The sequence below is a fragment of the Taudactylus pleione genome, unplaced genomic scaffold (genome assembly GCF_031769625.1).
Source record: "Taudactylus pleione unplaced genomic scaffold, aTauple2 ptg000065l, whole genome shotgun sequence".
Lineage (NCBI taxonomy): Eukaryota > Metazoa > Chordata > Amphibia > Anura > Myobatrachidae > Taudactylus > Taudactylus pleione.
Window position 1 is genome coordinate 8,218,378 of NW_028284467.1, and position 23,691 is coordinate 8,242,068.

General features: G+C 45.4%; 1 protein-coding gene across 2 annotated transcripts in view; it reads left to right on the plus strand.

The window, feature by feature from the left end:
* Positions 1 to 23,691, plus strand: part of MARCHF9 (membrane associated ring-CH-type finger 9) — a 178,096-nt gene that overhangs the window by 152,786 nt on the left and 1,619 nt on the right. For both annotated transcript variants that reach the window (XM_088466210.1, XM_088466217.1), the window contains exon 4: positions 2,214 to 2,406. In XM_088466210.1, coding sequence (XP_088322336.1) covers positions 2,214 to 2,406 — 193 coding nt within the window. The remainder of the gene's footprint in view (positions 1 to 2,213; positions 2,407 to 23,691) is intronic.

Below are 23,691 nucleotides of genomic sequence, written 5' to 3' on the forward strand. Positions count from 1 at the left end.
TGCAAGTTGCAGCCAGCAGCCCATTTTGGCCGATTTAGAGAATTTATAAGGCAAAACCAACCTGGTTGCATTTGATCACTAGTGTTATTAATAAATGCAAAACTTTCATATGAACATAAACTGTAAATAAATAGAATGAACTGAAATACAAATTTGTTATTTTTCACTTAAAAATCCAGCAGCAACCTTCTTTCCGGAAGTGGACCAAATGGAAATGACACATAAGTGCTGCATGTAGAAGCCGGGACTTCCTATAATATTACCTACATGCTAATGAATTTACTATCAACTTGTGGAGTCAAGACGCCCAGCCAATCAGAAGAAGTGAGCTAGTGCAGCCGATTCACCATTGAGTATGGTTGTACCTACCCTCCCTCGCCTACAACAGATACCCTTCGTGACAGGCGTAACTGCATATGTGTCCACATCTCCTATTGTTGTCGTTACGTGAATATGACCTTACTGTGCCCAGGGCGTGCTTGCCTATCCCTGTCTACCTCTCTAGGTGTAACGGGACGCATCTACAATATGCACAAGATGCAGAAAAGCAAAGACTGGAAAATGTCTAAACTGATTTCTCACTAAAAGCTTTGCACAGGAGGATTGGGGGAAGGGGGAGCAAGATGTGAAACATAACCATCTGCTTTATACACTTTGCCCTGCTAGCAAGGTGTAGTTGGGAATTATGTTTTAGTTGCTTTATAATGTAACCTTGATGTTTTCCACAATGGACTCTCGAAGCCTTCAGCTTTTTAATGGAATAGACATTCATAGACGGTGAGTCAGCAGCTGATTACATGGCGGGCATTCTGACTACAGAATGTACACACAGAAAATGCCTCAGCTGGCTCACAATCTCGGAACATTTACTCTGAGATCATCCTGGTTCCTTTTCAAGGAATAAATCAGTGTATTTATTTGCTGCTTCTAGGCACCTGGTTGTTATCTTGTTTTTTTTTTATTGCATTATATTGTGATCCCATGAAACCATAAGGTCAGAGAAACTCAGACAGAGCCACACACATGTGCAGCACTTGACCGGACATGACATCCACTGCAGTTGGACAATGAACACACATCAAATGAAATAGCATTTTCCACCAGTCCTGATCCACATCTCAATCATCCTAAATATATGTGGGTCCCATCAGCCAGCATTTGTACCCAAACACCCCGCAAATTAGTTCTGAAATGACCTAATTAATTATCAAAATAGAATTGTATATAGACTTCATTAGAGTGGCATAAGACCACTACAAAGCTGGCATTCTCATAGCGGCAATTTTACTGTTGTTTTCTTTTAGCATTTAAAAAAAAATAATATATTATAATTTGTATACCAATGACATATTCTTTCTGATTACTGGATTGCCTACAACTTCCCCTTCTAAACACTGAATATTATGGGCCTAATTCACTACGGAACGCAACAGCGAATGCAATAGCGATTACGTACGCAGTTCAACTGCAATAGTATGGTAATCCATTGCGATCGCTATGCTGCTGCTGCACTACAAAAGGATGCCCACTTTTATCTTACACACATCCGTGATATTTAGCAAGACTGCAAAACCATCGGTACAATCGAGTACCATCGCAGCCTCACACACACTTGCACAAGCTCTGACCTTACTCAGAAATTGCTAACTTCATCGCACGCTATCAGGCCTCAGACTGCATATGGCATCGCAATGGTTAATTTATGCATGCCCATGCAACAGCGTTCAACTTCAAACGCACTGGCACACCTACGGTTCACCCAGTCGTCGTCCCCCATTACCACCCACAAACAGCACTTCCTGTCAATCACTCTGCGATGGGTCTGTGTAGTCACTGTGATCGCAGTCCCGATCGCAATGGCTAGTTTGCGCACTGTGATGCATACGCAGTATGCAACAATCAGACGATTGCGTGCGTATTAGCAACTCCGTTCCTTGCTGAATCAGGCCCTATATCAATAGACAATGGTTAAATGTGCAAAGATTGAACATATATTGGCATATATAAATGAAGCAAATGATCTTGGTTAGATGTAACTTGATGAAGTAAATGTACAGGTCTGTCTACAAATACAGTGACATATAAAGTTAGAATAGCTATCACTTCATAGCAGTTTATTATTAGTTATTTGTCATAGAATAGTAGTAATAGCTGAATAATGGATCAGTACAGACTGTCACATATTCCTGACATCATATTACCTTACATTGCAGTGGCAGGCCATTTCATTGACTGTGATCGAGAAGGTTCAGATTGCAGCTATAATACTGGGCTCCCTCTTCCTCATCGCCAGCATATCCTGGTTAATCTGGTCCTCTCTCAGCCCCTCGGCTAAGTGGCAGCGGCAGGACTTGCTGTTCCAAATCTGCTATGGCATGTACGGCTTCATGGACATAGTCTGTATAGGTAAGAGAAGCATTCCTTTCTATGCTATTGTGCATGTACTAGGTATGTATTATACTGTACATTGGAAAATGAGACTGCATAACATTCAATGTTTATATCGTAGACTGTTTGATTATCTAAGTGGTCCTTCTTAGAGGACCATTTAAAGTTGAATTTTGTCCTCTAAAACTTTAACAACACTCACTTTCTTTAAGATGTGCCTAACTGGTGCTACGGTATAAATAATCCAACGTATTTAATATTATAAACCCCATAAATATATACTTGCAGTAATAAAAGCCATATGACTCAAAGTTCACAACGTAATGTAAATAAGTAAGTCTAATGTGAATGATCGGGTGACAAGGGACCTGACTGTACGTAGGTGAATCTTCATGTAACTTGGTGCACATTGGAGTCTGACCATAGTAGCAAGAGCAAGGTAGGGGTGCCGTCTATTGGGGTATATGGCTGCACTTTTTATGCAGCAGCCAAGTAGTAGTAGTACACCAGTCCAGGTCCTTGGTACAAGTATGAGCAGCTAGTTTTATTAGCAGCACAAAATAAACAAATCATAAAAGTAATTACTCGCCTTTCCGTTTCTAACTAAACAAAATAATTACCTCTCTGAGAGTGGAGGGACCTAATGTCCCTCTCACAAAACAGAAGTCTTTAGCACAGCACTTACACAGTGTCTCTCAACAGGCCTCTGACCTGTTCCTCAGGCAGTGAGAGACTGACACACCCTTTATCAGATAGAAAAGCCTGGGCAATATTTGCATGTTATCAGGCACTGCTGAGGCTGCACATTCGACTTAACCTCCTGTGCTAATGGCTGGTGTTGTACTTTAAATTCCGCCCAACTGTTTCATATTTGAATATTGATGTTTGTTCTTTGTTTTTTTTTATATATTAAGTGAAATTATCAGTTATACTTTTATGTAAATTGCAAATATTATGCTGTTACATGACTCGAAAACCTCTTCAAAGTAATAGAAATTTCTCAGGATTATGCCATTACAATTTGGATTTTGCTTGCATATGTAAATTTGAATTCATGTTTCAGCTATAAATGATATTGTCATTATGCAGTATGGACTGGCGCAGCCTTCAAAATGTTTTGGTGAGCACCTATAGCTCGCAGTGTCAAATTCGGCCTCTGCATAATTTTACAATACTGTTTTTGATTAGTTTCACCATCTAAGGGTCCTACTGTGTGGCTTAATATGAATTGGTGTCCTACTGTGTGGCTTTCTATAAATTGGGGGTCCTGTTGAGTGGCTTGCTATAAATTGGGGCTCTACTGTGTGGCTTACTTTACAATAGGGACCCTAATGTGTGACATGATATGAATTGGGGTGCACGACAGTATGGTATACTATAACTTGGGCACCAGAGATGGGCATGTGGCTGGGTGTGATAGGCACTGAAGTGGCATATGTTATGCTCTGTAAAATTGTCACATAATTATGTTGGAAACGATGGTCTGGCTCCTAAACTTTTAAGTTGTCTCCTAGATTTTAGAAAAAATTGTCAAGCCCTGTACTAAGAACAAAACAAAGTGCCATTGTGCCAAGTAATGGTACATTAAGTGATAAGTGAGGTGTGTAACATTACACTATGTTTAAGTGTTATTTATTCTATTCTCTTCTGTAGCAGAAAATCTCATATAAAGGCCTACTGTACACTTACTGTAACTGCAAATACCAGATGTTACCAGTGCAGCAATGATATGTTTCACTAAAATAGTACACTGGTATAGTGAATTGATTCTCTTCATGATGCTAGGATCTATGTATAGTTTAAGAGCTAATTCTACCCCTAATAGTGAAAATCTGAGAGGTTACCTCCCTCCCTGGGTCCAGCTCCTATTGCGGTCCAAAAATCTGTTCCTTACAAAAAAAGGACTCATTGTGCATGTAGACCACAAGCACAACCCTCTGAGACCTCAAAGGTCATTGTCCTGCAGCAGCTGTAATACTCAGAATGGCTTGATGAAGGATATTGGGCCTCATTCAGAGGCGGTCGGAGGATGCAAGCGGTCGCTCAGAAACTGGGCGGCCACTTGCATCCTGACCGCCCGTCTCTGTTGCGGTCGTTAGGCTGTGGGTTAACACCCACAGCTCTAACGACTGCTCCGGTGATGGTTGCGATGGTCAGAGACCATCGCGACCATCGGGGCTTACGACGAGACCCTAGGCTAGGGTCTCCCTTGTCGTAAGCCCCGGAGAGCTTCTGGCTCTGTCTGAGCCGGAAGCTCTCCACTGACATCACTAGTGATGTCAGTGGGGCCGCCCCCAAACGGTAGGCGTTCCAATGCGAACGCCTCCGTTTGGGCTGCCACCCCCCCGGCCCGCCTTCCAAACGGGGCGAGCTGTCAATCAACATCGACAGCTCGCCCCCTTTGGATCGAGACCCGCTACGACCGGCGTTGTCGGTCGTAGCGGGTCTCACGCATGCGCACGATGGCGCCGGCGCCGTTGTGCGCATGCTCTGTGGGGGGCCATCGACCCGGTCCGAGCGCATCGGCACTAACGACCGGGTCTGAATGACCCCCATTGTGTGCTTGAACTACTCACAGTTCTGGTGTCATCTAGTGTCATTGAGTTGTTAACTACTCTGTACTGGGCCGCTCAGTTGCTTCCTTGTCTCTGTCCCCAGACATAGTAATTGACCCAACCAATGTGGCTAAAATTGATTTATTTTCTCTTGAGATTACCTGGAATAATTCCTTTAAATAAACGTCACTAGCTCTAATTTGCTTTCTTTTATTTGTTCTTCGAAATAAGAGATTTCCCAAGTTACAACGATGTTCTAGACACATAGGGCCTGATTCAGCAAGGATCGCACGGATGCAGACGTACGCAATAGGTCGATGGTTTTGCTCTGCGCATGCATCGCTGTGCGCGAACCGGCCATTGTAATGGAATATGCATATGCAGGGAGTCCGCAGCCCCAATGACAAGTGATTGACAGGAAATGCCGTTTGTGGGTGGTGACGGGGGAATGGTTGGGCAAACGCAGGCGTGCCTGTGCGTTTGGACGGCATTGCAGGGGCGTGCATAATTAAGCCCTTGCGGTGGCAGACGCCGCCTGAGGTCTAGTTGCACGCAGGAAGTCTCGCTATGTCTGCGGGAGGGTCAGGTCAACCACTATTATGCGTATGGGTCCGATAGTTCTCGATGTTACCGATGTTTCCGCTGTCTTGCCAGGTATAGAGGACGCAAGTAAAGGGAGGTGGGTGGTATTATGTAGTATTGGGCGTCTGCTTATTCTGCTGCGATTGCCGTGCGTATGCATTCATTAGCATATTCTCACAGCGGCCGGGTGCGTGCGTCTGCATCCGAGCGTTCCATTCCTGAGTCAGGCCCATAATGTACACAGTAAAATTAATATGCCACAGTATCACCTTTTCTCAGGTACTTTTGTCTACGAATATGGTTGAAGGATTATAAATAAAACTTCCTGCTATTAATGCAACTTAAGTAATACTTAAATATAATTTTTACCATCTGTACACAAGCATACCATTATATAAGCCCTAAGCAGTGATAATTAGCTACTTATAGCGATAAATTATTCTAAACATCAATAATTACTCTGTATAGGAACCTCAACCTGTAACCGACTCGATGGTTAGTCCTGCGCACGCACAGCGGCCGCACTGCGCGTACGCAAGCCCCGGAGCGACAGAGAAACTCTGTCGCTCCGGAGCTCGTTACCAAAGGGGCGGCTGTCGATGTTGATCGACAGCTTGCCCTGTTTGGTAGGCGGGCCGGGGGGGTGGTTTGCAAAACGCCTACCGTTTTGTGGGCGACCGCACTGACATCAGTGATGTCAGTGGGGAGTTTCTTGCTCAAACAGAGCAGGAAGCTCCCTTGGGCTTACTAGTGCCGAGACCCAACCTTAGGGTCTCGTCGTAAGCCCCGCTGGTCGCGATGGTGATCACCATCGAGACCATCAACCTGTTCGGTCGTTAAGCTGTGGTTGGTAACCCACAACTTAGCGATCGACAAGGAGGCGGTCGTTCAGGATGCAAGCGGCCGCCCTGATTCAGTGCGACTGCTTGCATCTAATGACCGCCTCTGAATGAAGTCCTATATTTCTATTATTGCAACTGGAGTTGTTGTACTTTTTTTATGCGGATCTGGGTTTGTTAAAGTTCCAGATTCTGCTTATCTCCAAAGTGTCTTACTGAACTTCCATAACCTCCATTGTTATTTACCCCCAACTCTTTGTCTTAATTAGAGTCCCATATAAGTCCACTACTTATCTAAAGATGCCCATAGAGGGACATAGCGACATCCAGTTATTAGGGTAATCATTTCAATACACCTTATTAGTTGCAGTCTTCTTCAGGATAAACTGTAGTTTCTTTTTCCTGTCTGCAATTTAGGATTTATATCTATATCTATATTTCTGGTAGTGACTGACATATAACTGTATATAATTGTATAATAGTATAAGCTCTGCTACATATCCTATTATTGGTGTGCCTGTTACTGATTAGGAAGCCAAGGATCAGTTCTCAGAAATGTTAGTCTATACTTTTATCAGCTAATGTGCGTTGTGCCAGCTGCAGAGGGCAACAGAGGAACAGTCTCCTGTGTTATTTATTCTAGTGAGAGTGGTAAGGTGATAATGTACCAACCTCCTCCCATCTATCTTCCATTGTTGGTTACTATAGCAGCTCCTTTGCTGCGGTCCCTCAGTCAGATGCCGACTCCGTCTGAGGGGTCAGTGCTGGAGGAGTGTGTGTCATGTCATAATGAGTGCTGTGTCATAATGTCGGCATGAAATTGTCGACATGTCTTAATGCTGGCATACATCATATAGGCAGTGATGAAATGTTGACATATTATAATGTCGACATATCGTCCCTGGTGACCCAGCAGTGACTTATCTGCTCCCAAAGGCTGCTCCAGCTGCGTCTTATGGGTCCCTGCGGTTATGAGACTGTGATTTACGGGTCAGACCTCTGATCCTCCGGTGTTCAGGTGAGTATTTCTCCTCTATTCTCTAACCCTCCCTCTAGTGCCTAACCCCCACCCCACCCCCTTTCCAGCATTACATCCTTTCCCGGTCCCCACCCCTAATAAGCAACGCAGGACTGTCATGAACTCCGCTTCCGATCCCCATCCCTAGGGGTTGTACCAGCCCGGGACTCCGCTCACGATCTCATCGATAAATCTCTAGATCAGTCAGAAGCTACGCAGCACAGAACCGCTTACACTGTCAGGAACCTCACAACTGCCACCTCCTTTTAATAATTTCTCCTTTTATAGTTATCTTCCTTCCCGTCTGAGGTACGTGCTCTCCCAGCAGCTCTCCCCCATGCACCGGCTCCAGTCACATTGGGACGATTCCCCTTCTTTTCTGCAGCTCAGAAAGCAGGGGCACCAATGTGTGATACCTTGTGACATTGGGGTACCTCACAGCACAATGACAAAATTAGTAATATAGGGGCTGATTCAGACCCGCTCGCGAGCGCAGGACACTCGCAAGCGGGTCGATGGTGCCGAGTTGCGCATGCGCACGACGGAGGGAGCTCCGTCGTGCGCATGCGCGAGACCCGAATGACGACGGCCAAGTCGTCGTTATGGGTCTCGCACCAAAGGGGGTGTGCTGTCGATGGTGAGTGACAGCACGCCCCCTTTGGTGGGCGTGCCAGGGGCATGGCTGCCAGACGGAGGCGTTCCCATGGGAACGCCTACCGTCTGTGTCCGGCCCCACTGACATCACTAGTGATAGTGATAGAGCCAAAATCACTCCAGGGCTTGCGGTCACCGAGACCCTACCGCAGGGTCTCGTCGCAAGCCCGATGGTCGCGATGGTCTTAACCATCGCGACCATCATCATGGACGCTCGCTATAGCTGTGGGTGGTAACCCACAGCTATGCGAGCGTCCATGAGGCCGCTCCAAGTTGAGGGAGGAGGGCCCTGATTCAGAGCGAGCGCTCTGATCAGAGCGTTCAGCTCTGAATCAGGCCCATAGACCCCATCAGCAAAGAGAAGGGATCCCAGGGTAGTTTAGATCATGGGGATCAAGGTGGGGTGAATATATTTTCTAAATATTTTCAATAATTTAATAAAGAAGTTAGCCTTTTAAATGTTTGGAAACAGCTGAGTGCTTCAAACCTTACATGACAGGACTTAAGGTGCCCATACACGGTGCGATTTGCATACAATGCGATCTCGTATGCAATCGCCCTTGAACTCTCTCCAGCAGCTGAAGTGAACGATGTGCAGCAAAAGCTGCACGATGTTCACCCAATCTATCACGCATGATCTAATGGTTTGCATAATCATTAGATCGAGTGCGATATGACACAGATGCATGTAGCACAGACCAGGGAGATCCATGCTACATGCATCTGTGTCATTTACACAGAAGCACGGACAGGATCAGTGAGACCCGTTTGTGCTGCTGTGTATTTCAATGACACAGATGGACGCACGGCCCATGAGATCCATGCTACATGCATCTGTGTCATTGACACAGAAGCACAGACGAGTCAGTGAGACTTGGACTTGGCAAAACAAGAAAACAGAAATAAGCGAGCCACCGGACAATAGTACCGTCCTAGGCCTTGGGTGCCCTGGAGAGGGGGATCCTTTTATTTAAAAGGGTCCCCAGGGATCCCCGGGCTGTCTAGCGGTCAGGGTTAATGCTTCGGCTGGGGGGCCCGGTTAAAGGGCTACCCTGGCTGTGGTATTAGACCCTCGCTAGAAAAAGTCCAGTGCTTGTTCTGGATAATACAGGAGGACCCTACTAATTTTTCCCCCTCTATTTCCAGAACCAGATCAGAGCCCAGTGCTGGTTGCTTAAAGTACGGGGGACTCCTACGTCGTTTGTACCCCGTATTTTGGCAACCAGGGCTGGTTCTGACTAGCCCGGTGCTGGTTGTGCTTAAGTACAGGGGACCCCTACGTCTTTTGTCCCCTGTATTTAAGCACAACCAGCACTGGGTCACTATACTGCAGCAGCACCGACGGGTCTCACTAACCTGTCAGTGTCAATGACACAGATGCAAGTAGCATGGATCTCTTGGTCCGTGTGTGCATCTGTGTCATTGAAATACACAACAGCACAGAAGGGTCTCACTGACCCGTCCGTGCTTCTGTGTCAATGACACAGATGCATGTAGCACGGATCTCCCTGGTCCGTGCTACATGCATCTCTATCGTGCATGATGTGCACAAACACCGTACGATGTTTGTCACATCGTACACGATAGGTCAAAATCTTACTGCAGGTTCAGTTGATCTACGATGCTGATACACGACGCCGTGGACACGCATCGGCATCGTAATCGTCCCGGAAAACAGCAGTTTTTACACGATTGGTCGTTATGAATGGTCGAAAACGGCCAAATCGTGTAAAAAATCGCACTGTGTATGGGCACCTTTAGTTATGCCTCCTGCTCTTCAGGACTGTTACATCCCACACAATACATATTTTTCTGGAACTTACTGCGTCTTTTTCGTGCAACTTCTCTGCAGAAGCGTCACAAAGGGGGCGTGACCTTGTCATCAAAGCCACACACCCTGATGTGTGCCATTCTGGGGGCATGACCGCATGTCACTCCCCCGTCCTCTTCACACTGGGGGCATTCCCAGTGCCCCGGGAGCTGCAGGGAAGTCACCAGCCTCTCCCAGCATGTAGGCGTCATCCATCACTGGTGCAGCACTTTTGGTAATACCATCTGAGGAGGTGACACCAAAATAGCAGGAAGCAGCTCTGCTATTTTGGTGTCACCCCCTTGGATGGTGTTGCCCGGTGCGGCCTGCACCCCTCTAGTGACACCACTGCTTCTCTGCATTAAGGGCCTGGGGCTGAAAATTATCAAGGGCCTGTTGTGAGAAGTGGAGGAGGTATGACCAGTATCATGTGGGCATGTACACACTCTCAGGGACATCTAGAGTCTCTCCAACTGCCCCGGGTAAGTAGTACCCATTCCCCCCTCCCTTTCTTGGGGCTCCAGCACCCCAAACACTATCGGTCCCTTGGGGAGATGTACAGTATTAAACCTTTGAGAGAAATTGCCCATAGCAACCAATCCGCTTCTAACTGTCATTACATAGACTGTGCTAAATTATAGCTAGAGGTGTGAATTAAGGATTATTGCTAACGTTCCTCCTATACTGGGGGAAGGGGGGGTACTTTAGTGTGCAAGGGCTGCAGCTATCATTAATTGGCTGACGGCCACACATGTGCATAAGGACTTTTGGGTCATTTACCCGGAAGTCCCTACACAACAAAGGACAACTCTTATTGCAAGAGCTGTCCTTTGCTTAAATGTACATGCATACAATGTTACTAAACGCCGCTATGCGTGCTATCAGTGGCAGGATGACACGGATAGCATCTCGCACCTTGTCTTAAATTATATATATAATAAATTATAGCTACAGCTGATTGGTTGTGATGGGCAACGTCTACAGTTTATCTCTCAAATTTGTGTTACATCTCCCCTCCAATGCCTTTTGTGATAAGTAAAAATGGCGTAATATTCTGAGGAAAATACTTGGCTGCTAGGCGGCTGGTCACCATCATGCTGTGAAGATGATGGGCCTATTTTTATATGGAGGCCTGGAGCTGTAGTCCCATCTGCCCCATTGTTAATCTGGCCCTAGATTTGTGAGACAGCTGCGTCACACTGCCAAATAATGGGACCACCAGTGCCAAGTATTTTTATATTGCCTTCAATTGTCCCCCATTATATGACAATACTTTTTATTTATAGTCCTATTTTGTACAATGCAAGAAAGTTATACAGCAAAGTATAATAACTCTATATAATTCTAAATAGAGAACAGTGAGCATACAGAAAGTGGTTGCCAGGATCTATCTTTACTGGAAATCCAGGGCCAAATTCAGATAAGCTTTGCAGCTGTATATTGATTTAATAACACCAGATACTCTGGGAAATCTATTTAATCATTTTGTAGCCATCGGCCAGCAGGACAAATTCAATGACCTCAGCTCTGATTAGATCTCACTTGTACATGTGTAATGCAATAGCTGATTTGCATCCATTCCGACATCTCCAATATGTGGTTATGTTAAGGCTAATTTTGTACACAGAAGGTGTGTTCTTAATTTGTTTAGGTATTTTATTTATTTAGAACCACTGCTCTGCAATGCTATTCATGAGGGTCCATATACAGGCTCTCTCACAGTCTCCTCTTCAGGGGAGAACAGGTCATCCAATGACATCCAGTGGGAGAAGAATAAAACATATTCATTGAAACCTGCTTACTACACTACAGCAACCTATTTTTTCTGTCTTGTATGGCATCTATCCACATCCAAACAAATGGCTTCTATTACATATACTGGATCCAAGCAGACATGTATTTCCAAGAAATAATAGTACATATATGAGCTTTAGTTTAACATTTAAAGCCTCCTTGGTCTAACATTGGTTACTCTGGGTGCAGCCTTGGAACCATCACACCAGCCCTCACACTTCTGTTTTAGCACACTTTGGTCTATGCAGTATTACAATAATGGCTAATGCAACAGGCAGCTTGTTAACAATGTTATGGTGGAGAGACAGATAGTTAGGTGCTGATAATGGGTATATAAACCAAGAATGCTACTGGATTCACAGAAGCCCCTTTCTATCACAATAGTGTTATCGACATTGGCTTTACTGCACATCCATGAGGCAAAGCCCTATAGTAGTAGTGGTAAAGGCCCTTTTTATTCAGAAGTTCTATCAAGTATGAAGAGTCTTCACTTCTTGAAGTTCAACACAATGGCCTGTGATTTGCGTGCATAGGCACTATTTTGGTGATATAGCCACTAGATTTAAAGCAGCAATTAGTTTAAAAGCAAAACCAGGTTATTTTTACCTAAAACAAATTGCCACTTTAATATCTGTATATCGGCAAAATTGCAGCAGTGCCTGCAAATCACAGGCTTATTATATTTTGGATAATATCTTGTCCTTCAAAACAAAAGCCTTTTATTTGCAATTCTGCGCTTAATGCGTATTATATCAGGGATCCTGCTTGAAACACCCAAATGAAAGTTCCCAGCCAATGCCACCAATAAGGACTTCCAAAAACTTGCTCCTACCACAATTGCTAATCCAAGAATGTGTGTTAAACCAGGATAAACAGAGTGAGCAGGTGCGCAGCATGACAGATAGCTGGAGGAACACGTTTGTACGGTGCCTCTGAATTTCCTATGTTCATATATGCCGCCAACGGTGTCATTCGAGTAGCTGTCATTTACCGTCCCCCTGGCTCTCCCTCCAAATTCCTTGACAATTTTGGTTCCTGGCTCCCTCACTTTCTCTCCTCAGATTTTCCCTCCATTATCCTAGGTAAACTTCATATTCCAATTGAAATCCCCACAGAATCCTCTGCCTCTAAACTCCTCACCCTCACATCTTCATTTGGTCTCTCCCAATGGACCTCCTCACCCTCCCATGTGAGTGGGCATCTGGTCTTCACTCACCGTTGTAATATTTCTGACTACTCCAGTTCCCCATTCCCCCTCTCTGTCCATCACTTTCTCTCTTTTAACTTATCCCTCTCTCCTTCCCCTCCTAAGGCTACCATTACTAAGCGTAACATTGAGGCTATGAACACTTTTTTTTTTTCTCCCTGCTTGACTCGATTCTTTCCCCCCATCCTTTCTCTCTACTGCCATGAACACGTCACATCCCTATATAATGCCTCCTTTACTTGTGCTTTTAACTCTGTTGCTTCGGCGTTCACAGATCCATACCTTAACCCTGGCATTCCAAATGCACCTGGTACCTGCAAAAGTGTTCACGAATTACCGAGTGACAGTGGAGGAAATCACACTCTAAGGCAGACTTCCTCCATTTCAAATTTATGCTCTCAGCCTACAGTGCTGACCTGTCCCTCTCCAAACAATCATATTTCAATAAACTCATGTCCTCCCAGTCCTCAAACCCCCGGCTTCTCTATGCCACTTTCAACTCCCTCCTCTGCCCTCCCCCACCTTGTCTCCTCACCTACTTTACATCTAAAATTGACGTTAGGATATCATATCCCACCAGACCCTCAGCACTTCACCCCCTCCTTTCCCAGACCACTCCTCCCCATCCATTTTACCAACTCTGACATCTTTCTCCCCTGTATCTGGAGAGGAAGTCATTGCCCTCATCTGGTCCCCCCCTTCTACCTTCCCCCTTTACCCTATCCCCTCCCGCCTCCTCCGCTACCTCTCTCATTCTGCCTGTTCTCATCTTGCTCCTCAATCTGTCTATCTCATCTGGCACTGTCCCTTCTGCATTCAAACGTGCCCTTGTCTCCCCCATAATTAAAAAACCTACCCTTGAACCTAACACTCTCTCCAACTACCAACCCGTCTCTCTCCTCGCTTTTGCTTCCAAACTCCTTAAGCGTATTGTTTACAACCACATTTCTTTCCTCCCACTCCCTCCTTGACTCATTTCAATCAGGCTTCCATTCTCTCCACTCCACTGAAACTGCCCTCACAAAAGTCAGCAATGACCTCCTTGCTGCCAAATCCAAGGGTCACTACTCTCTGCTCATTCTCCTTGACTTCTCTGCTGCTTTTGACACTGGATCACTGGACCACCCTCTCCTACTGCAAATCCGTCACTCCCTTGGTCTTCGTGACACTGCCCTCTCCTTGCGGTCCTCCTACCTATCTGACTGTTCTGTCTCCTCTCATGACTCCTCTTCCTCTCCACTTCCACTAACAGTAGCTGTTCCCCAAGGTTCTGTTCTTGGACCTTTCCTATTTCCCCATATATATCCTTTATGTGAACTCATCAACTCTTTTGACCTCCAATATCATCTCTATGCTGATGATACTCAGATCTACCTCTCCTCCCGTGACCTCTCCCCCTCTCTCCTCACCCGTATCTCCAATTGTCCCTCTGCTATCTCTTCCTGGATGTCCCAGCATTTTCTTAAACTTAAGCTGATCATCTTCCACCCTCCCGGATAACCTCACTTCCCACAATTTCATTATCAATTGATGGCACAACTATCTCCTCTAGCCCCAAAGTGCGCTATCTTTGAGTTATCCTGGACTCCTCCCTCTCCTTCAAACCACACATTCAGCACCTCTCGCAGTTCTGCCATTTCCATCTCAAAAATATTTCCAGGATCAGACACTTTCTCACCCTGGATGCTACTAAAACCCTCATCCAATAACTGGTCATATCCAGATTGGGCTACTGTGACCTCCTCCTATCTGGCATACCAGACTCCCACCTCTCTACTCTCCAATCTGTCCTCAACACTGCTGCTCGGCTCATCTTCCTCTCCAAACGTTCTACATCTGCCTCCCCTCTCCTTCAAGCCCTACACTGGCTCCCGTTTCCTTTCAGAACCCAATTTAAGGTTCTTCCACTCACTTACAAAGTCCTAACCCAATCCTCTCCCATTTACATCTCTGACCTCATCATCATTCACACTCCCACCCATCCACTTCGCTCAACAAATGCATGCCGTCTCTCCTGCCAACTGATTACTTCCTCCCACTCCCGCCTCCAATATTTTGCCCGTGCTGCTCCCTACCTTTGGAACTTTCTCCCTATCAGACTCTCCACCACTCTACAAATCTTTAAACGGGCTCTCAAGACCCACTACTTCATCAAAGCCTTCCTGCTCTCATCCCAACCCGGTACTACATGCTCTTTTCTCCCTGTCTACCCCATCTGTGTCATGTCTGTTTGTCTGCCCCTTCCCTTTAGAATGTAAGCTCTCATGAGCAGGACCCTCTTCTCTCATGTGCTAATGCAGCAATGTGTATAAACCATGTCTTTGTCCTGCACTGTATTGTACTGTAAGTCACTGGCTTCTTGACTTATTTGTTTATGTACTTTGTAAGGCGCTGTGGAACACTTGTGGTGCCATATAAATAAAGGATAATAATACTAAGCTTTTTATCTTAACTTGAAGAACACTTTCCTTCATATTACACATCACAGCCGCTGCAGCCAACCGATCAGCTGCATCCACATTCTGCCTGTCCATTAGATTAAACCTGTCAGGAGACACTCGGCTGTTACATAAGTACAGTGAGGCACCAAAGGAGTAACTCCTGAATTTTGGGGGGGTAGCAATTCATTGGTCGAGGAAAATTAATGCAGTGAAGGTATCTCCTTTTAAGTCAACAAATAATTAAACTGAAGGTTCACCTCATTTAACTATGTTTTCACAGATAATACAGTATATAAACCTCTCTGCAAGAAGACTCAGAATAACAGTATTGTGATAAATTGCAGCATTATCTGCAGAGACCCTCTGCCTAGACAATAATTACATTCTAGTGCAGCAAATAGACCGTGAACCTCATGTTTCAGGTCAGCTGTACATTGTATTAGTCACATGGAGCTCTTCTAAAGAAGTAACATGAGAACAATTTCTTTTATCTTTCCGTACCTTTATACTAGAAATCCAATAACACAAACACTGACAGTGTGTTTGAGCACAGATAAGTGTACAGATAAAACTGTGGACTTTAGTTGCCATTTTTCATCTATTGTTCTAGTCATACCCCTTTCAGACATAGGACCTGGGAAATTTCCTGCTCAGACCCGGGAATTTCTCCTGTGCAAAATCCCAGGTATGCACGAGACCCCCCCCTTTCACACTGCAGCTTCTATCCGGGAAATTCCCTGGTAGACCCCTTTCAGAAATAAGCAGGGTTTTTCATTGTTTTACACAGTTTTATTAAAGTGGATGGTAAGGTGCAGGTGGGGAAAGTGGCAGAGGGGCAGGTGGGGAAAGTGGCTGAGGGGCAGGTGGGGAAAGTTTACCTGTAGTTTCCCAGCACAGCTCCGTACAACAGTGAGAATACGGGGAGGCTGTAATCTCTCCCTCCACATCTGCCCGGTAACAGCTGGCACAATTCCCCCGCTGGAGCCGAGGACAGGGGGGCCGCTGCTCTCAGTGCTGCCGGTGGTGAGTATGGGAAGGGGGGGGGGGTGCGGGCGCTGTTACTGGCGGTGCTACTACCACCAGTAATTACAGGGATAGGGGGGTGATTATATGCGCCGCTGGTGCTGCCTCCCCGGTGGCCCAGTCCGAGCCTGAGTCAATCAGAAGCTGCCTGGTGCAGCCCGGGAGTAAAATCCCAGTTTCCACCATTCACACTAGAGCAGGGTAGTCTTCCCGGGACTTAAGTCCGGGGAAATACCCTGGTTAATTGCAGGGTCGGCTATCAGAGAACGTGTTCACGGGTAGGTACCTTTTAGACATACATGAGACCTGGCAATTTTGGCCGAGGCAGGCCAAAATCCCGGGAATCTCAGTATGTCTGAAAGGGGTAGAAGTGTAACAGAACGGTTTGTCAGTGATGTGTGTGTATTAGGCAGGCACATAAATGTGGGCCTATCCTCTGATAGGATATACAGCAATTACTCCCCAGATTTGGTGCATCTCACCCAGTTCTAAAGCTGTCCACACACAGGGCCTGATTCAGAGATGGACTCTAATGCTATTGCAGCTGCAATTCGGTATGCAACGCAGCTGCGAAAATATGCTAATGGTTCCAAAGATCACCTGAGCATAAGGACGCCCACTGCTGCCTTCATATATGCGTACAACCTCGCTTACATGCGTAAATATCAGTAACATTGATGCACATCGAGCGGCCATCTTGCCTTTCTGACCAGCCGCATATTCAGCAGCTATCCTGATTCGCAGAGGATGCTCGTGCTCCGTAGGAGTTTGCAAGGCTAATTAATGCACGCCCATGTAACTGCGTTTAAACGGTCAGACACGTCTGCGTTTTTCTGACCCTTCTCGTTACCACCGCCAAACAATGGCTACCTGTCACACACTTTGCAAGTGCATTTGTAATCGCAATGTGAACGCTGCGCACACGCAGTGCGTTTTATACGCATGCGCACTGGCAAACAATTGCTCAATCTGCGTCCGTAATCGCCATTACGTTCATTTCTATATCAGGCCCAAACACAGGCTGCTCTTGTTGGTCATAAGCCCAACCGGTTAGTGACAGGATCAGTTTTGCACATAAGAGTCATCCTGATCATTATGGAGCAGGTCGGCCTCTCAGTGTAGGTAGAGGATCACATACAGGAGCCAATAGTATTTACCATCATGTCTTACTATGATCTACTGTATGCAGACTATTACCAAGCTTCTTGCCCATTATAAGGAAGCGCATGTCATGTCATCGAAACTCCCATCCAATCCCTCTCCAATGACAGGTTAAGCTTAAGAGGAAACAACTGTGTAAGAATGGATCATACTTTAAAAGTTTATTATGTCATATAAATACAGGTATGTTTTTATTGCTGCAGTCACGCCAAACAGCTCTTCTCAGCAACACCAGGTCCTGTGCGACTCGGCTTGTGACTAGCATCTTTTCCGCCAGAAAATGTAGTCGTAATTGGATGACTTCAGGAGACTGCCCTGATAATTTGTTTATATGTGTTAGGACTGAGTCTGATCTGTATATGAAGTGTTACTATGCAACGGCCGCAGGTTTTTTTTTCAAATTCCATTGTGCTTCATATACAGACTCAGATGCAGACAGTGTCGCATATCAAATTAGTCAGTGCGGTCTCCTGAAGCAGCCTGTCGCACCTGATTACAACTAAGAACCATTTTCAGGGGAAAAAAAGATGATTGATGCAAGCCGCGTCACACAGGATCTGACGGCTCGCTCATGCCACATAGCGGCTAGAGGGTATATGCACTAAAGGTCGATTTTAATCGATTTTAAAGCGATCTAAATCAATGTTGTGTTTCTGGGACTAATTTGCACATTTACAAACAGATCATTTTTTTATTTGTTTTTTTAAGTGTTAGTAAATATGTGATTTAGCCCCAGAAACACATGGATTTAGAGCGATTTAAAATCGACCTTTCGTTAATGTACCCCTAGATGTGTGAGGACATGACTGTACAGTCTATTAAGAATTCTCCTTTGTATAAAGAATAAAGTGAAATGCTTTCTACAAGATTTATTGATAAACCTATTGTTTAAATTATAATTTTTGGGTTGCTATATGCTAATTCTTTGAATGGGATAGATTTACATGATGTTTTTTCAGGCAAGCAGTAGTGTAACTACCTCAAGAGTGCTCTGGGACCCTGCAGTAAAGGCTCCTGGTGGCACTAACCTATGAGCTATGGAGACCACCACTGAGCACTTACAGGGAGAAGGGGGGGGTTGTTCAATGCAGAAGAACGGGATGGGTAACTTTCAGGATCCCGGCGTTCAAAATCCCAATGCCGGCATCCTGACAGGGTTAGGAGACACCTGTCAGTCAGTTCCCTAACTATCCCTTCTTGGTGCCTAAACCTAACCTCCCCCCCTAATGCTTAAACCTCACCCTCCCCACACCCTAAACCTAACCCTCACCCAAGTGCCTAACCCTAACTCTCCCCCTAGTGTCTAACCCTCCCTCTAACCCCGCTACTTACCTTTGGGATTCCGGCGGTCAGGATGTCGGTGCCGGGATTCTGACAGGTGTCTGGATTCCGGTGCCGGCATTCTGAACGCCAGAATCCCATCTGCGGGGATATTGAACATATCTTCAGAAGAACATAAGGGCCTCTGGAACAGATGGACATGTTCTGTCTGCCCCTCTAATTTTGATTTAGAGGAGTTCATGTTATGACCCTTTAGGTAGCATGGAGAACCAACTGCCTTTATGGTGGTACATGCAGTTTTATTTAGAATGTTTATATGAAACATATGTTAGCAATCAAAGAGAGTTCTACAAAGTACACAATTTATATTTGCCCCAGTCTAGTTTTATTATGCAGTATTTTATGAATAGCTTGGCGTGGACTACTATATTAGACATACAGCCATTTATAGATAGGTATGATATTTATAGTCTAACATTTGCTATTTAAAGCAATATGACGGTATGAAATATAACCCCAGCTAATGCACGCCCAGAGAATCAGGACACACACATGTGATTTATATCACATGTGGCTCAAACACACACATTTTCGATCTATGATTTTCTTTTTAGCAGACTTTTTTTACAGGAATAACTGTAAGATGGGGATTTCATGCAGTCATTTACAGCTGTAATAAATGTAAGAAAAATCAGGTTTGGTCCCATATGTCCAATGAAACAAAACACTTTCCATGCGCGGGGTACTTTGTGATTAGGAAAATATATAGAAACATGCAGTGTGTTGTCCCACTTGCCACATCCAAGACCAGCTGTAGCATTGCACAACCTGACTGGTTTTCTATTTAACAGGGAAACATGGATATAGTAAACCCTAAATATAGCAGTTTTGGTGTCTCTATGAGCAAAACACACTATACCTCTCTTGGTACTAATCCTACGGCTATGGGAGCTGGGGCAATTATAAAAATCGGGATTCCTGAAGTATCAATCTTGTACCCAGTGATTTCAATATAACAGACAAGGCTCCCTAAGACCTCTGTCCACTAAACAGTAGCAGGAGCATAAACAAAAATGTCTACAATTATCAAATGAGGTTTAACTGAATGAGGTTTTTGAGGAGTATTTTACTTAATGATAGTTTATTGGAAAAGTGTGCATGTGTTTATTGCTTTTACTTTCTTGGCATAGTGGCAATGGGCTTTATGGACCCCTTTCAATTATGACGGGGCCACTGGTGTTGCAATGTCAAAGGTCAGAATCTTGTAATGCAATTACTCCAGACCCCACAGTCTTAGGGGATCATGATTTGGCCTTGTTAAAGCCCATATTCTTTGGGCAGGAGACACACTGCCCCAAATTTTTTATTACACATTTCAGCATGTGTCGCCTGACCAGAGATACTGTATCTGTCAATCAGTTTAAGACCTTCTCTATTCAGCCATGGGGTTTTTTCAGTTAAGTCTTGAATGGTATTTCTGCTCAGACCACAAATGCTGCTGATTTGTCAATTTAAGTCTTGACGCAGATATAGTAATTTAATCACAAAGTGCAGAATGCATGTGCGTTGTACATCTTATACATCAGACATGCGCAGTAGAATTCTCAAAAAGTGCATTCTGTTGGCAAAGAAATGTACGTCTGGGCATTTCAATATTGTAGTATGAAAAACACTTGGTGTAATGCGGTTTGCTTACAGCAGCAGCACATGGAAAGTAACCAAATTAGCCAACACTAGAAGACAATTTCATATCTCCTTCCCTGTTCACCACCGAACTGTTTGTCTCCCCCTGTAGAATGTAAGCTCTAGGGAAGGGTCCTAGTCTGTCTTGTCCTTCCCTTGCACTTAACTATCAGTGCTCCATATCATTTGTGTCCTCCTCCCATTCAGCATAGCTGAGAGTTTGGCGATGTTTTTTTTTTTTTTACTGGTGATGTTAATCACCGATGGCACCATAGATAGTAGACTCGTTGATGGCCATCTCTACTGCTCACCCATGGGTACAGGATCATTAAGGACTGTTGTGCCTTTCCCCTGCTATTCATGATTGGCTGCTTGTTTTATCTACAGCGAGTTGCCCTAATCTCTCCCCTGTACTTGTCACTCCTTGTTTGTGGTTTTACTGTTTGTATTGCATTTATGCTGTTTAGTGTATTTATTTTTTGTCTAACTTATGTACGGTGCTATGTACACACCTAATACATAAAACATAGTAATTATAATGCAATACCTCCCTACTCCGGAGGTCTCAGCAGCGGTTATCTGGCCATTGCCATGGCTCACTGGGGATGTGGCCATGCCTCCAGTAGGTATTTTTAAAAGGAAAATCCAATTTTTTTATGCTGCACTCTGTGGAAACACCACCACAGCGTGCAGCAGTACTACTGTATACCACTTTATGCCAACTCCTGCAAAAAGCGGGAGGGCAGAGAGGCTACATCTGTTCAATACCAACTGCAGAACTAAAGAGAACTATTTTATGTGTTATACAATTTATCAACTTCCTGTATAAAACTTGGAAGCCATGATGATATACGGTATTATGCATTTTTAAATCAACTGTGTTTGAAGTACTGAACTCATTATGGCCCCAACCCCCCAAATAAGTTTGAGATTTATGGCAGTGAAGTAATTTTCTGGTTTGTTGATTACTGCATAAAAATTTAATTAGGCAACTGATGTATTTGTTGTTATACCATTTACAGTAATACTCAGAGAGGTGCTGCACTTGGAGAGTGTCTGCAGGATGTTATTGCAGTAGTTTTATGTTCAGGATAATTTATACTCTATATATTCATTTTGTTTTCTCTGTTTTTGGAATGCAAGCCCACCGAATTGGGTAGATAATGGGGTGTGCTCATATGTGGGGAAGGGGTACATACAGGGCAGTTTCTAGGGTCTGAGGCTCCCAGTGCGAGCAGTCAAAATGCGCCCCCCCCCCCCTCGAAGCAGTAATATTGTGGAGTGGGCGTGGCGTCATCATGAGGGGGTGTGGTATCACAGTAAGGGAGCGTGATCTAGAAAGACCACAGAATGACAGCCACCGTGACTACTGAGTACAAGGGTGTCTAACCTGTCAGAGGCAAAGCGCTGAAAAATATATGTAGCTAAATAAAAGCTAGACAGCATGCGCGTGCCGGAGGCGCGCGCTCAAAAAATGGGGTGTGGCCTAGCTGTCACAAGTCCACGCCGCATTTCTGTGTGCATGCCTGTGGTGTGACATTTGCAGAAGTATGACCTTGCATCACACCCGGTTTTAGTCGCATTGGGAGCGAGCCCAGCCAGATCCACATAAAATACACTGCAACAAACCACTTCCACATAAAATATATTGGAAAAGCCAGAGGCACATAAACTACGTTTTAAAACCACATCCACCTCAAATACATTATTAAATCCAGAACCACATAAAACACATTGAAAAAACATGATTCACATAATACACACTTCATTCCAGCCCCCTCCCTTACCATTCCAGCCCCCTCCCTTACCATTCCAGCCCCCTCCCTTACCATTCCAGCCCCCTCCCTTACCATTCTCTACCCTCCCTTACCATTCTCTCCCCTCCCTTACCATTCCAGCCCCCTCCCTTACCATTCCAGCCCCCTCCCTTACCATTCTCTCCCCTCCCTTACCATTCCAGCCCCCTCCCTTACCATTCCAGCCCCCTCCCTTGCCATTCCATCCCGACAGGTCTTAGGCTTCCCCCCCACTGGCTCTCAGGCAAAAGTGCCCATTATGCAGTGCCCCCTGTAGTTGTCCCCATATGCAGTGTCCCCTGTATTTATGCCCCTTATGCAGTGCCCACAGTGGTAGTGTAACTTATGCAGTGCCCCCTGTAGTCATGTCCCCTGTAGTCATGCCCCCATCAGTAATGCCCCCAATAGTAATGGTTCCTGTTGTAGTGCCCCAGTAGTAGTGTCCCCAGTTGTATTGCCCCCAATAGTAATGCCCCCTGTACTAGTGTCCCCTTTATAAATTCCCCAGTATTAATGCCCCTGTATTAGTGCCCCCAGTAGAAGTGCCCCTGGCCCCTGAGTAATGCACCCAGTAGTGGTGCCTCCTAAGCAATAACCCCAGTAGAAGTGCCCCCCGAGTAATGTCCCCAGTAGTAGTGCCCGGGTGCCCCCAGTAGTGGTGTCTCCCCCAGTAGAAGTGCCCCCAGAGTAATGTCCCTAGTAGCTGTGCCCAGGTGCCCCCAGTAGTGGTGGCTCCCCCCAAGTATTGTCCAGGCTGCCTGCACACACACACAAAAAAAAAAAAAAACAGTAACACTTACCTTCAGCCCCGCTCTGGCCCCAGCTCTGGCGTCCACTCCGCTCGGCTGCTCCTCTCTCTGCACTATGGGAAAGACGTCATGACGTCCTCCCATAGTGCACATTGTGGGAGCCGGAAGCCGGAGCCTCCATCTCCGTCTCCGGCTGCTCTGCTCTGCCGGGCGCCCGCTGGTAACTGAATCTCAGCGGGCGCCCGGCAGTTAACATGCTGTTTCTACAGCAGGGGTAGGAGGCAGCGCGCCCCGTGCGATTGCACGGGTCGCGTGCCCCTAGAAACGGCCCTGGGTACATACTGGCTCTGAAGAGAGATTTCTTGCATTGCAGATAACATTAGATACACTCTCCAGCAGAGTATATCTAATAACCAAAACGAAATAGAAAAGGGGTGTAATCTGCAAAAACAGATTTACCCTTATCATAGCTTAATCCACTCAAACTTCGCCTAGATCTGCCCCAAACACACCCATATCATCATGAAGCGGCACCCGTTTCAGAGTCCACTGGTTGGGACCATCCTAATCAGAGACTGTAAATGAAAGTTCTAACCCCTGATTTATTTATGTTTCAATGAATCTATTTTAGGTTACTGTAAGCGGGCTCATATTGTTTTAATCTTAGGGATCTGTCAGAAAATAAAAGATAATATGAAAAAGGACCCTAG